We start from the raw sequence: 13,931 nt of genomic DNA on the forward strand, positions 1-13,931 counted from the left end.
TCTCCATCCTCCTCTCCCTCACTCTCTGTTTCTCAACTCACCAGATGGAGAGGGGGCGGTGAGTGTGTGCTTGTGTGTATGTGTGTGTTCATGCATGCATGGTTACCCATGAGTTTGCATATTTACAGTGAATTTCCTGTACATTTTTTCGTCCTTATATCCTGCTCTGCTTCACTGGAGCAAAGAGTATAAAATAAGATTTTCCACCTGCAGATGAGGAAAAACTATTGATGGAACAAGATTATATTAAGTTAAGAAATAAAGTGAATTTTCTCCACAGTGGAGGGAGGTTTAAGGGGCGTAATCGGACATCATTTAGGGGCAAAATAAATCCAATCTGACAGCGCCTTTGCATCTTGAGACTGGATAGTTAATATACATAGAGACACAGTGCTAAGCTTTATCAGGGAGAGAGGGAGGGTGTGTGCGAGGGAGAGAGAGAGCGAGAGCGAGAGAGAGAGAGAGAGAGAGCGAGAGAGAGAGAGAGCATCAAGTCACCAGGACAGCTCCACCATCCACAGACTGTGAGGTACAAGTGCCACAAGGAGACTATATTCCCGTGAAATAATGGATGGGACAAAGCCGGCCATGGAGTCCAACGCGGAGGAGACCCAGGACGAGGGACAAGAGAGCAAAGGTACGCTCAATCAGCCGCTGACATTTGCGCGTTTTTGCGTATTTTTCTCTGGAGACATTTGCGTCTGCGCCAGCCTGAGCGGTTTAACCTACTTGCAATGGCTTCTCGCTTCGAGACAATAGCGATGCTTTTTTTTTCTCCTCTTCTCCCTTTGGCCTCTCACCTACAGTATTTGAGGGCGATTTGGAAAGCAATAACAGCCTCTGTGCTGCAGATTATTCCCACAATCCCGTGCGCAGTTTGATGTTTTTCTGTTATTTTGGCGCCTTCAAAGGGATTTGGAGGCTGATGAGGGGGGAGAAGAGGGGAGAGAGGGGTGGGCGGGTTGCTGGAAGGTGCACGGTGTGGGTTTTATGGTGCATATATTAACGCCAATTTGCTTTTGCGTTGCCGCACAATCATGAGCCATTTTCTGCTAAACGAGCGGCTGATGGAGAGGCTGTGGAGGCGGCGCGCTGCGCTCCGTGCACGGCTGCATTGTTTCCCCCGTCAGGTGTGGAGCAGCAGCTCCATGATCTCGCCGTCGCAGCCGCTTCGATTATTATCAGCGACCCCCTCCTCCCTCCAACAGGGGCTCGGTGTCTGATCTGTCAGCAGTCTGATTAGTCGACTGCAACATATGAAGCGCGTGTGTTGTGTGACCGCAGTGTGGAGCAGCAGGCTCAGACATGTTAATGCAGGGTGCACACATGCAATACAAAAAAGACGTGGCTCCAATCATTCTGAGCCCACAAATGTGCCTGTGTTTTTTTGCAATGTGCATGCATAATAAATTAACATGCAAAATGTCTTACACCAAAGTCCAGCCAGAAAATAGTCGATTTTAGCCAACCAAACTGTTGCTGTTATTGAATCTGTGTGTTGGAAGGCGTGTCTTTGTGCATCTTGAGGACTCGACGCCCATACTGTGTGATTTGTTTTCATTGTGGCTTGGTAGTAAAATCACCCCTCAGTGTTGTTGGTGAGGTCACTCTGACAGCAGGCTGTTTGAATATAAATGCACGGATTATAGATTGTGGTTTTGGTATGAATCAGGAGGATGTGAATATTAATGATGAGCTGCCTTTTTATTTATCTACAAATGAGTGCAGAGTCAGCTGTTGTGTTGCAGCTGATGCCTTTTCGCCCTCTTGGCTGTTAGAGAGCAGGATAGTTGATACACAGTGAGAGTGCACACGCCTGAAGGCTTTACACACTCACCTCACAGCAACACCCAGTGTTCCCCCGCTTTATGGCTTCTTGTGCTGCAGTTTGCCTCTGCTTTCATGTGTGCAGATGTGTTCAAATGCAGGGTTTGTGTGCAAAGATACACATTTTTAAGTGATTTTGCTTCTGTATTCTCACTACAATATCAGATTTTAAGGTCAAGTGCAACAGGATGGTAAAAAAGTATTATTTTGAAAGGCAATCATAAGCAAAATGGCATTTAATGCTTCAATTTGCAAAGGTAATCTCCAGATTTCTATCTGCAATGTTACAAATTGTTATTATTTGGGAAACAAAAATTCAGATCTTTATCTTAGGCATTGCAAAATGACACGAACTGTCAATATTTTTGGAATAAAATACTATTATTAGCTTCAGTATTACAAATTTTCACTTTTTTGCAAGAAATGATCCAGATTTTTAACCCCAGCGTTGGAAAAAATTGCATAAAATGTCACTTTTTTTCCAGAAAATTCTTAAGATTTTCAGCTCCAACATCATACATTCTTTCTTTTGGTAAGATGATATTCAGATTTGTAGTTCAAATATTACAAAATGGCATGAAATTACATCATTTTGCAAGCAGTTTCCATGTTTTTTTTAGCTCCTGCATCACAAATTGTCACTGTTCAAGAATAAATTATTGAGATTTTTTTAACAGTGTTGCAAAAGGGCGTGAGATTTTACTATTTGGAAGAACATGACAAACTGGTTTTGAAATGTTTCTACTTTCATGCAAATTATTCAGGTTGTTAGCTCCAGTATTAGAAATTGTCACTACTTTGGATGAATATATTCAGATTTTTAGCTCCAGCATTACAGACTTGCATGAATTGTCACAATTTTGGAATTGTTTTTTCCAATTTTTCTACTCTGGGGTTGCAAAATGGCATAAAATTTTACCATTTTGCAAGCAAATATGCAGATTTGTAGCTCCAGCATCACTAATTGTTACAATTTAGGAAGGAAATATTCAGATTTTTTGCTTTAACATTGCAAACTGACCATGGATGTTTTTATTTTGAAAGCAAATATTCAGATTTTTTGCATTTAGCATTTCAGATTGGCATGAAACGACAATTTTGGGAGCAAGAATTCAGAGTTTTAGCTCCAGTATAACAGATGGAAGAAATTATTAAGATTTTTAGTTCCAGCATTACAAACTTCTGTGAAGTGTTGCAATTTTAGAAGCAAATATTTATAGCGTTAGCTCCAGTATTAGATATTGCTTCTACTTTGGAAGAATTTATTCAGATTTTTTTACTCTGGTGTTGCACAAACACTTGAGTCAGACTGGCCTGAGCTCCAGCAATAGAAATTGTTGCTATTTTATTCCTCTATTAAGAGATTTTTTTGATTTTCTACTCGCATGACATCAGATTTTACCATTTTGCATGAACATATTCTTATTATTTTTCTCCAGCATCACAAATTGTTCCAATTTATGAAGAAAATATTCAGTTTTTTAACTGCAGTGTTGCACAATGGCATAAAATGTTACTAATTGGCAAGAAAACGTACAGGTTTTTAGCTCCAGTATTACAGATTTGCATGAAATTACACTAGTTTGGAAGCAAATATTTAGACATTTTGCTCCAGAATTAGAAATGTTACTATTTGGCAAGACAGTTTGTAGCAAATGGCCTGAAATGTTTTCTATTTTGCCAGAAAATATTCATATTGTTTGGCTACAGCATTACAAATTCTTACAATTTATGAAGAAAATATTCAGATTTTCAACTCCAGCATTGCAAAATGTCATAAAGTGTTGCTAATAGTTACTAATAATCGCTCCAGTATTAGAAATTGTCACTATTTGGGAAGAAAATTTAATGCAAACAGCCTGAAATGTTGCTATTTTGCATGTTTAGCATTACACAACAATCACGGTAATTAAGAGTTCTGTATATTATACACTGTAAAAAATAATCAGTTAAATTTACGGTAAATTACCGGCAGCTGTGGTTGACAGAACTTCACCGTAAAAAATACAGTGGGTAGGTTTTCTACCGTAAATTTAAGTGTAAATATCAGCAAAAAATGTAATTTAGACTGAATAATCCCGTTATTTTTAGGGTAATTGTGTCATTGTGACATCATGGTTTTTATCCATTAACTTCACATGAAAATGTTATATTTTTACAGCAAAACTGTGTGTTTCCTACAGTTTATGACAGTAAAAGTAAAAGTTTTGTGCTATTCTTTGATTTACGGTAATTAAAAGTGTCTACTACGGCTGTGCCCAATTTTTCAATTTACGCACTATTTCTGAAGCAATTTGACAGTGTTTTACTGTAATTTATACAAAAAAATTTTTACAGTGTATTTCTGTGACTTCAGAAAAACTGCTAATCTTGAGGTCCTGCAGCACTTGTTGGACCCGGCCGCAGTGATTGTGCTGGGTCACAGTGTCTCTGTGACGTCAGGTGAAGAAGAGCGGGGTGTCCCTCAACAGTGAGGTTTTAAGAGCCATTACATCATCGTCTCCTGAGGGACGCTGCTACGCACACGCCAGCGCCCAATCAGAGCCTTTGTCATGCAACTTTAGAGTGTTTGAAGACCCTGAGGAGAGCTGAAGGGGGGCGGCCATATTTATAGTGAGCAGTTAACCCTCTGAATGACTTAATTTTATGTTGAAGCAGTGAAACTATCACCCGGTTCAACCTCTCGACTGTTGTGCTCCAGGTGTGATGTTGCGCAACCGAGTCCACCCACACCAGAGGACGGAAATAGACTGGATTGGAGGATGGCCTATTTGTCGGTGTAATCATTTGTGCGCCTTTGACATCTGGAATGTGACCATAAGCTTATAGCATGCGTTAAGAAGCTGCAGATTTACAGTGGGGGCAAGAAGGCGAGCGCTGTCATGTAAGGAGCTTGAGCTGATGTTTGCCAGCGCTGCTGCCTCTTCTGCTGCGCTTCCACACGTTCCTGATCCAGACGGCAGATGGAGGAAGTTTGGGAATAAATGCTTTTCATTTTTACCGAAGATGCATGATGTAACAATACAACACTTTGTGTGAAATGATTCAATAGGGAATCATCTTGGATTTCTTGCAGCATCTGACGAGTCCGGAGTATTTAAAGCTCCAAAACCAAGTGTGGTTATCATCATTGATTCATCTGATGATTCTTTTTTTTGATCAATCTGACAAAAAAAGTCAATCCCAGATTCTCTGATGTCTTTAGACGTCTGGCTGTGTCACTCGAAAACCCAAATATATTCAGCTAGCATGATATAAAACTCTGATTCTAAAACAGTTTGGTCGCTGTGAAAAACGTCATGAAACCAAGATATTATTGATGTTTTACAAAGTGTCTGAACTTTTTTGAAATCAGGGATGTAAAACAGAAAAAGCTGAAAATCTCCATATTTAAGATTTGGCCATTTTTGTACGAAAAAAATATTGTTTTTTTGCTTTCTTTTTTCTCCCATTGATCAACTAATTGATAAGTTGACTTATCCCTTCAGCACTATATTTAAAAAGTGTATAATATTATGTTGATGTCAGTTCAGTATATTTGAAACAAAACTGTGATTTGAGTCCACCTCAAACAATTATTGGGTATCGTTATAGAATATCGCCCCTTAAAAAGTCCTAAATCAATCAGGCAATATTGTAATTACATTGATATCCAATAAATGTTTGGTTTCCATGAGGCTTAAACCAAAAGATGGTTATCTTAGTTTGCATTATAAGAGCTGTTCATAGACCCAAAGATGTTCAATTAGAGTTTTTTGCGAAAAAAGTTAATAGTTTGCTTTACTTCCATGTCGTGTGTCCCACTGAATCTACAAACTCTTCTCAGCTGGAGGAAAGTTTTACAAAGAGCCTGACCAGTTTGGGATCTTTGAGACTGATATTAGAAGGTCCAGATTACCATTATGGCTGCTGATATAGTGAAAATAGACATTTTCTATGTGGATTGTTGACTGATTTTGCACTGAAACGACTCTTCAAAGGTCGTCAGATGGCTGCTTTCTGCTGCATCTGGTTTGTTTAAGCCACAATTATTACTTAAGTCAAAAATCTATTAAATAGAGTATAAAATAGAGAAATGGAGACTGAGCCCTTTTTAGTATGATTTAGGTGCATTAGCATCAGGTACTATGTTCACAGTTTTGCTGTTGGAGCACGTTGATTAGCTGCGACTACCTTAATTATAGTAAACAGTCCGTGCTCCTGATTGCTCCGTCGTCGTGTCTCTCTACAGGACACCGAGCTGAGAGTAATTAGAAACTGGAAAATGAGCACAGAACACAGGCAGGGTTTATAATCTGCTGCTGTTTGTGAGTATGGATGGATCTTTTTGCTTGATTGCGTCCTATAATCTCTAATCTGTACGTCTGTGGAGGTACGCCGTGCTCAGGACTCGGATAACGAGACATCAGCGACGCTCTCTGAGGTACGATTATATCTGATTTCATTAGTATGAGACGGTTTGATTACAGAAAGCACCTCCCATGTGACGCTTTTATTCCTGCCTTTAATGTGGCTCCTAAAGCGGCTTTCAGAGTGCATTTTGAGTTCCCCGTCGTCTCTCCGTCCTCCCTTTTATTTGCAAATGATTGGCCTGTTCACACACACCTTGCTTCCTTCCTTCCTGTGTGTGTGTGTGTGTCTGCTCTTGCATAACGCGACGCTGGCTCGCCGCCGTTGGTTATGATGTTCAGATGAGAACCATAAGAGATTACATCATCGTCTGGAGGGGTGCAGGTTTTGTTGAATTTTCTGCATGGCAGGGCAGAGCTCTGCTGCAGCCTCTGAAGCACAAAGAGACTTGCTCTCAATCAGCCTTTCATGGGCTTTTTCACTGGAATATTCTGGGATGTTTGACCTCAGCAGAGGAGGATAGTAAGAGTCTGTCCTCGAGAGGTAACGCAACATGCTTTCAGACTCTAAAATCAAGGAAAGATGGTCAACATTTAAAGGAACAGTGCAACATTTTGGGAAATACGCCTATCAGAAACCTTTCAGTTTTTAAACAGTTTAATCAGGGAACGTGTTATTAATAGTTGGGTTTTGTTTCATTCAGGCTAACTTTTCCCCCCTGTTTCCATTCTTCATGCTAAGCTAAGCTAACCGACTGTAGTAGCTCTAAGTAAAGAAAGCAAATAAATGTCAAACTATTCCTTTAACTGAGTCAAACTTCTCACCTACTACTTCTCGTTTTTTAAGCAGCATGTGACTCTAAAATAGCCTCAGATCACACAGTTAATTTTACATTTACTTTTTGGCAGTGAGTAGCCGTGTTTCCATTGAAGTGGGAGTGCATTTTGAGGCAAATGTTCGTAATGTTGCATTAAAATAAAATGTGAATTAGGGACGTTTCCATTAGCTGGTTTAGAGCAAATAAACTAAGCTGCAGCATACTTTGCTTACCAACATACTTTGGTCAGAAGATGGAAGTGCAATGTATTGCTTTAGAATAATCCGTCAGTAAACAGGAGAAGAAGTAGAGAGAAAACAACAAAAAGAGATTTGAGAGAAAATGGAGAGAAATCTTCAGGAATTGGATTTAATTGGGCAACTTCTAATTGTTCTTTCATGCCAGAGGAAACAGGTGATCAGTCATGTGAGATAAATGTTCACTACATCAGAACTTTTTCAGAAAAAGAGTTTCCATCTCCCGTTTAGCGCATTTTTAGAAAAAGTCAAAAACCATCTCCACTGAGCCTAAAAACGTATCTAATTTTGATGTTTCCATCAAGCTTTTCTCATGCAAATCATCAATATGTGCAGAGAAATGTGGACTACAGGCCCATTCATGCTGTCATTCATTTCTACTCCACACATAAGCGCAGCGAGCCGGATTCGAACCTGCAACCCTCTAGCTGTGAGACGAAAGTGCTCCACAATTTCATGAAATGTTCAAAAAACAGTGGATGACATGCTGTTTCCTCGCCTTAAATCACCTTCTGTGTTTTCCTTGGATTAGACAAGCATGCCAGTCAATAAATGTGTGTAGGCTAAATGATGAATTTTTAACCGTTTTCTGCCCCGAGGTTATCACACACACACATAATTCAGCTCTGCGTGTGTAACTCTCGCTCCTTACAGAGTGTGGAGAAGAAGCTTCTTAGGATTTGTGTGTGTGGCAGCAGTGATTTGCTCTGGCCAGTAAAGTGGATTACAAGACATAATAACTCTGAACGCAGGCAACAAGTTCATTCAACAAAAAGAAAAAACACCAGGTCCCTGTATTTACTGTACACTTGAATATTGTCCCGGTACATAATATCTGTGGGTCACTGAATGTGAAAATAACTCCACATGTTGTCACTTTGGATGAATCCATTGATCCGTGAAGGATTAAAATGTTTTGTGTAACATAAAACAAGTTGTGCTTGTAAGGTCAAGAATACAAGGAAGGGAACCTGTCCATTATTTATCAGCAACACAAGCTAAATGTCAGCAGCAGCAGGAGGACGGTCCCGCTCGTCCCCATCATCAAACACAGGCTGGCCTTTAGACTGCAGGCCCGGACTCCACTCCACTGCTGGAAATCACCCTCAGACCTTCCTGGCTTGATAACAGAAAGACACCCTGGTTCATTTCCTGTAATAGTTGTCACTGGAGGTTTTGGTTTGGTCAATAAAATATAAGGAAATACTAAAAAATGTTCACAACAGTTTCACCAAACTGTCTAAAACCATTCAATATGGTTGCAAAAGTCCGGGAATTTTCAAAGTTGGAAACTTTTTGGGAATTTACAAAATTGAAGGCTGGTCCTTCAAACAGGGAACTTAAATATAGTTGGGGAAATGCATTTTTTAGCATAATCTTGACTAAAACAACCAGATTTCATGCAAGTACACTTGAATATCTGCTAATCCTCAATCACATGCACAAAGCACACGTGTGAGTTTCACAGTGATATAATTTAGTTTGACCCTATTCACCTGTAGTGGCTCCCTTTAACCCATAGTAAAACTCATAATAAAAGTAAATATACAAAAACTGATTTAAGACGCAAAACTAATCACTGATATGGAAATTAACTATTTTTAATTAAGATTGTGCGCTAATTTTGCACCAATATGTCTCTGCAAAGTCACTCAGAAGGCTGCTTTGTCAGACAAATAAATGTATTAAATATTTAATATTATGATACATTATACAGACAATTTAAACAAATACTAGGGATGAAAACTGAGGGGCAAAAATAATAAATAGAAATAAAATGAATAGCTAAATAATAGCAATAATGTATCTTCAATGGCTGACCATTCAAATAAAGAAAAAATAATAAAAATAAATACATTTCTAAATCACCCAAAGCATTGTTTTCTACATTACATATTGTGAGAAAAAAGGTTTTATATTGGCACATATGGCAACATATACGCCAATAATAAGAAAAACACATATTTACAGAAAAATGATAAATACTTGAACATATTTTAGAGGCGAAATAAATCACTTTTGTACATTTTTAGGCAGGAAAGAAAATAAACTTTTATGTAGATTTGCAGAGACATATTGGTGCAAAATTGATGCACAAATTGCTTTCTCAAACAAAAAAGTATATTAAAAATGTGACGATACAATATACATGCAAAGTCAACAAATTCTAGAAATTATAACTTGGGGACAAAGATAATAAATATAAATAGCTAAATGTTATATCATCAGCATCAGTCAATGGCTGACAAAATAATAAAAATAAATACATCTCTAAATCACCCGAAGCATTGTTTTCTGCATTACATACTGTGAAAAAAAGTTTTTATATTGGCACATATGGCAACATATACACCAATAATAATAATAAATAAAGATATTTGATCAAATCGGCCAAAAATCTATAAACCGATACATCTGATTGGTTCTAAAACAGATATATGATCTTTTGTGACTTTTTAAAGCACAATGCTTTTTTTTATAGCCATGCTAAAAAGCATAATTTGCTGTATATTTCACAACTTAAGTCTGAAAATGTTCCCTTCGCTCTCTGGCAGCAGGTTGTTACTACGTGCCAGTTCGCATGTTAATCCAGGACGATGAGTTGAAGCACCAGTGGGAAAACTGACTATAATAGTAGCTGATTTGGACAAACTACCACACTGCTGCTGCTGCTTCTCTCTCACACACACCCACACACTCTCTAAAGCGTACACTTGCTGTTACTGGCATCCGTCTCCTACTTGTCTTTGTTACACACAACCACCTCTCACTGAGCCTCTCTCCAGTTTTTATCTCTTTGTGCCACTTCTTCAATGACAATATCATGAAGAGAAAACCTCCCACACACGACTGGGGCGTCACCAAGAGGGTGTATGTATAGACTTCACCTGATTAAACGCAGGTGGGACTCCCAGGTGGGATCAGTTAGCTCAATTAGCGTTGGATTGACACAAATATTGTGCAAATTGGAGCACTAATCAAATTCAAATGTAAGCACACATAAATCCTGACTGTTTTCAGATTATTCGAGGCATAAAAAGATGTTTTTCTGACTCTCTAGCCATCTTCTCCTCCCTGCCTTGTCCTGATTCTCCTACTTATCTCCCTCCGACACACACACACACACACACTCATGCACACACCCTTCACCCATTCTCCTCTCACCCTGGAGGTGTGTGAGGTTGCAGGAGCATGTGAAAGCCGTCACACAGGGGGAGGCTCATGTGTTCCTCATTTGAAGCCATTTGCCCAAAGCATGCTGTCAGCCTCCATCTGGATATATGTGTGTGTGTGTGTGTGTGTGTGTGTGTCGGTGTCAGTGTATGTGCTTGTATTTGTTTACGTGTCAATGACCAGCAGTGGTTCAGGGGAATGTCTGTGTCAGTGCTTTGCTTGCACTAAAGGAAAAGCTCTATTTTAGTGTGTGTATATGTGGCCCTCTCCGTCCCCACACTGTGGTCACATTTATATTTAAATGTACTTTCTCTGCTCGCGTGTTCATAAAACAAGCAGGGTTAAGTACGGAGGGGTCTCGTTGCCATTTTTTTCTGCACGAATGCTGGCAGAGTTGGGGGAAATCCCATAAAAATAGATGTTTTATTTCCTACCAACTATTTATTGTGAGCTGAAATAAGTCAATTGTTGACAAAAGGTTAATGAGTCGTGCAGGCTGGTGTTCCCTATAGCCACAAGTTACATTTACAGAAAAAATATAAATACTGGAACATTTTTTTAGAGGCCAAATAAATCACTGTACATTTTGGGGAAAGAAAATAAACTTTTTTATGTAGATTGTGCACCAATATGTACCAATAAAAGCGTATATTAAAATTGTAACGATATGAATCATTATACATACAAATTCAACCACTTCTAGGAATGATAACTTAGGGACGAAATAATAAATAGCAATAGAAATAAAAATGAATAGCTAATAGCAATGATTAGCACTATTAGCACACAACCAACAAATCAATAGCACAATTAGTGTCATAAGTCGATAAAGTGGCTCAGTAATGTCAGAAACATCAATATTTAATTTGATCTAAACTGTGTTAACATTAGCCACATTTCTAACATTTTGCTCCCATATGTGAATAATGTTTGCAACATTAGTGAGCTAATGTTATCTAAGGTTTGGTAGCATTAATGCTCCACATACATGGATGTATAAAGAGAACTGGATACAGTGTAGGAGGCATGGCCCCATTCATTCCTATGAAAGCTGCTCAGTGGTGCATGAAGCCCAAAAAAAATTGACTTCCGTGCAGAAGAAATACTTTCTAGGCCTCCTCTGCATCTGTTGGGCCCATACATAGACTGTATATTAAGATGGACTGCCCAAAAGTGAAGCTAAATCACCTTGATCGCCCCCTGGTGGCTGGCTGCAGTATAGATCTATGACAGTGGATGGGACACGAGCACGTCAACTAATTTTTTTTCCCAAAGCAGTTCCTATCAGTCTGATGTTAGATTTTGTTCAAGCATTAATTTTTCTAATAAGTCTTTCGTTTTTAAGGCAATAAAACCAAGGTGTAACATCATGACTGACAGCTCGACTTGCTCTCTGATTGGCTCGTTTGGTTGTTTGGGGCGGGATCTCGATATCGTGGCTCACTGCTGACTCTACATGACATCACCTTCACCTCGGGCTCCAGGATATTATTGCATGCTCTTTTGCACTATTATCTGACGTTTTATACAGCAAATAATTAAAGAGGGAAAGATGAATTGATACTGAAAATAGCCTAACTGTGTAGAAGTAGAAAGAAGCAACAGATTAGCAGATTCTGGAAACAAATAGACCCTCCAACACTGCATCTATGTTTGAACCCCAGTCTGCAGTGGGTATATGAATAGCAGCAAGTGGCAGGTTGGCGCAGCATGCCTTGTTCCTGAGTGATGCCAACCTCCTCTGGCCTTCCTCCATCACCCACTGATGCCCAATCTGCTCCTCTCATCCATAGCCCACAAAGTGCCTGGTGCCGATTAAGCACTCGTCATCGTTAGCCGTGGCTGACATCGATAAGTGACTGGGCCTGTACGGCGTGTAGGTCATCCTGTGTCTCGGTCTCAGGCCTTCTGTGGTCTGTGGTCTCGCTTTAACTGCCAAATTATACACATCAGTTAGACTCTAGAGCAGACCTGGGCAATAGGAGGCCAGTTGGAGGTCCCTGTCCGGCTCGCGGGAGGTTACCCGGAAATTAGAAATCAATACAACCGCAGTGCTTTTATTTTGAAGGCGATTTACATATGTGCATGCATGCATATGTATTACCTTGTTGCTTAAATGGCATCTCATGGTTAAAAAAGAAAAGTTGACATGGAATTTAGAGTTTTTGACAAGAAGTTTAAGCACAAGACAGACTGGACCTTTCTCACTAAGTAAGAAAAATAACTGAAAACACTAATAAATTGCTGGTTTACTGCAAAACATACACACCTATATTGTTTTTGTGGTGTGAATGTATGTTGTGTTTAAAATAAATGGAAATTGGGAGATTGGATGATTTTTACGGTTATATTTGACTTACTCTAAACATACATAGTCTAATCATAACATGGAGCAGCTCAATCCATATAATTTACTGCTTTTTATATAGCGATTAAATCAATATTAAACAGAATCAAGTTCAGAGTTTTGGTCTGGCCCTACGCAACCTTTGCAGTATCTCATGTGGCCACTTGGGAAAATAATTGCTCACCCCTGCTCTAGAGTTTGCTTTCTTTTAATATTTGATGAATAATCATGACGAAGAACTAACAATGTGTATCTGTGTTACAGTAAATGAGACTCTTCAGTAATGTAGTGTATGCTCAGTTGGGCCAACCACACACACACACACACACACACACACACACACACACACACACGTAGCACCGTGTAACCCCGAGGCTGCTGGAAAGTGAATCTCCATAATCACATCAGGAGGAGGGGCGGGGGGGGGGGGGGGGGGGCACCGACTTCTTTGACATCTCAGGCAAAGTGACATTAGCCAAGTTGGTTGCGTAACCGCTGAGCCATTCTCTTCTGATGGCACGACACTTCTGGCCAGAGGGGCCATTTTATATTTTTGGTGGAACAAAAAGTCAAACTAATAGCGCTCCCTTCTGCTCCGCTGAGCCGCCACACGGCAGCCTGGGACAGGTGATCGTGCTTCTGACCAGCAGCAGATCACAGAGCTGTTAGGAGAGTTTCACAGTGTGGAGGCGGTCAGTGGGCTATCAGCCGTCTCTGTTCAGGTCTACTGTCACTGCTCCCTGCAGCCACACACTTTTAAATAAACCCTTTTAATCATCTGCTGCTGATTGTACTTGCCTCATTATACAAAATAGCCCCAAAGCACACAAACACAGCTTTCTGCATCATATTGTGTGATTATACACTCCAAATTATGAGATTGCCTGAAGATAAACCAGGATTCCTAAACTTTCTTAATAACATGAGCAGCTTTTTTTTAACATGCAAACTAATAGGATCAAAGAATAGATAATAATAATAATTCTTAGTAATTTTCTCATTATTTTGACCTAGTAAGTCGAACGTTTGGACTCCTCATTTCTAATTTATCTTATGAGCAAGTTAAAGGGATAGTTCAGATTTTTTGAAGTGGGGTTGAATGAGGTGTTTATCTATAGTGAGTGTATTATATATGATAGCGGTCTGCACAACCCCTGTT

General features: G+C 39.5%; 1 protein-coding gene across 1 annotated transcript in view; it reads left to right on the forward strand.

Moving 5' to 3' along the window:
• The first annotated feature begins 482 nt into the window (after positions 1-482).
• Positions 483-13,931, forward strand: part of gpm6ba (glycoprotein M6Ba) — a 30,879-nt gene continuing 17,430 nt past the window's right edge. The window contains exon 1 of the mRNA XM_059327974.1: positions 483-637. Within this exon, the coding sequence (XP_059183957.1) occupies positions 568-637 (70 nt within the window). The 5' untranslated portion in view covers positions 483-567. The remainder of the gene's footprint in view (positions 638-13,931) is intronic.

This window comes from Centropristis striata, chromosome 24, assembly GCF_030273125.1.
Source record: "Centropristis striata isolate RG_2023a ecotype Rhode Island chromosome 24, C.striata_1.0, whole genome shotgun sequence".
NCBI lineage: Eukaryota > Metazoa > Chordata > Actinopteri > Perciformes > Serranidae > Centropristis > Centropristis striata.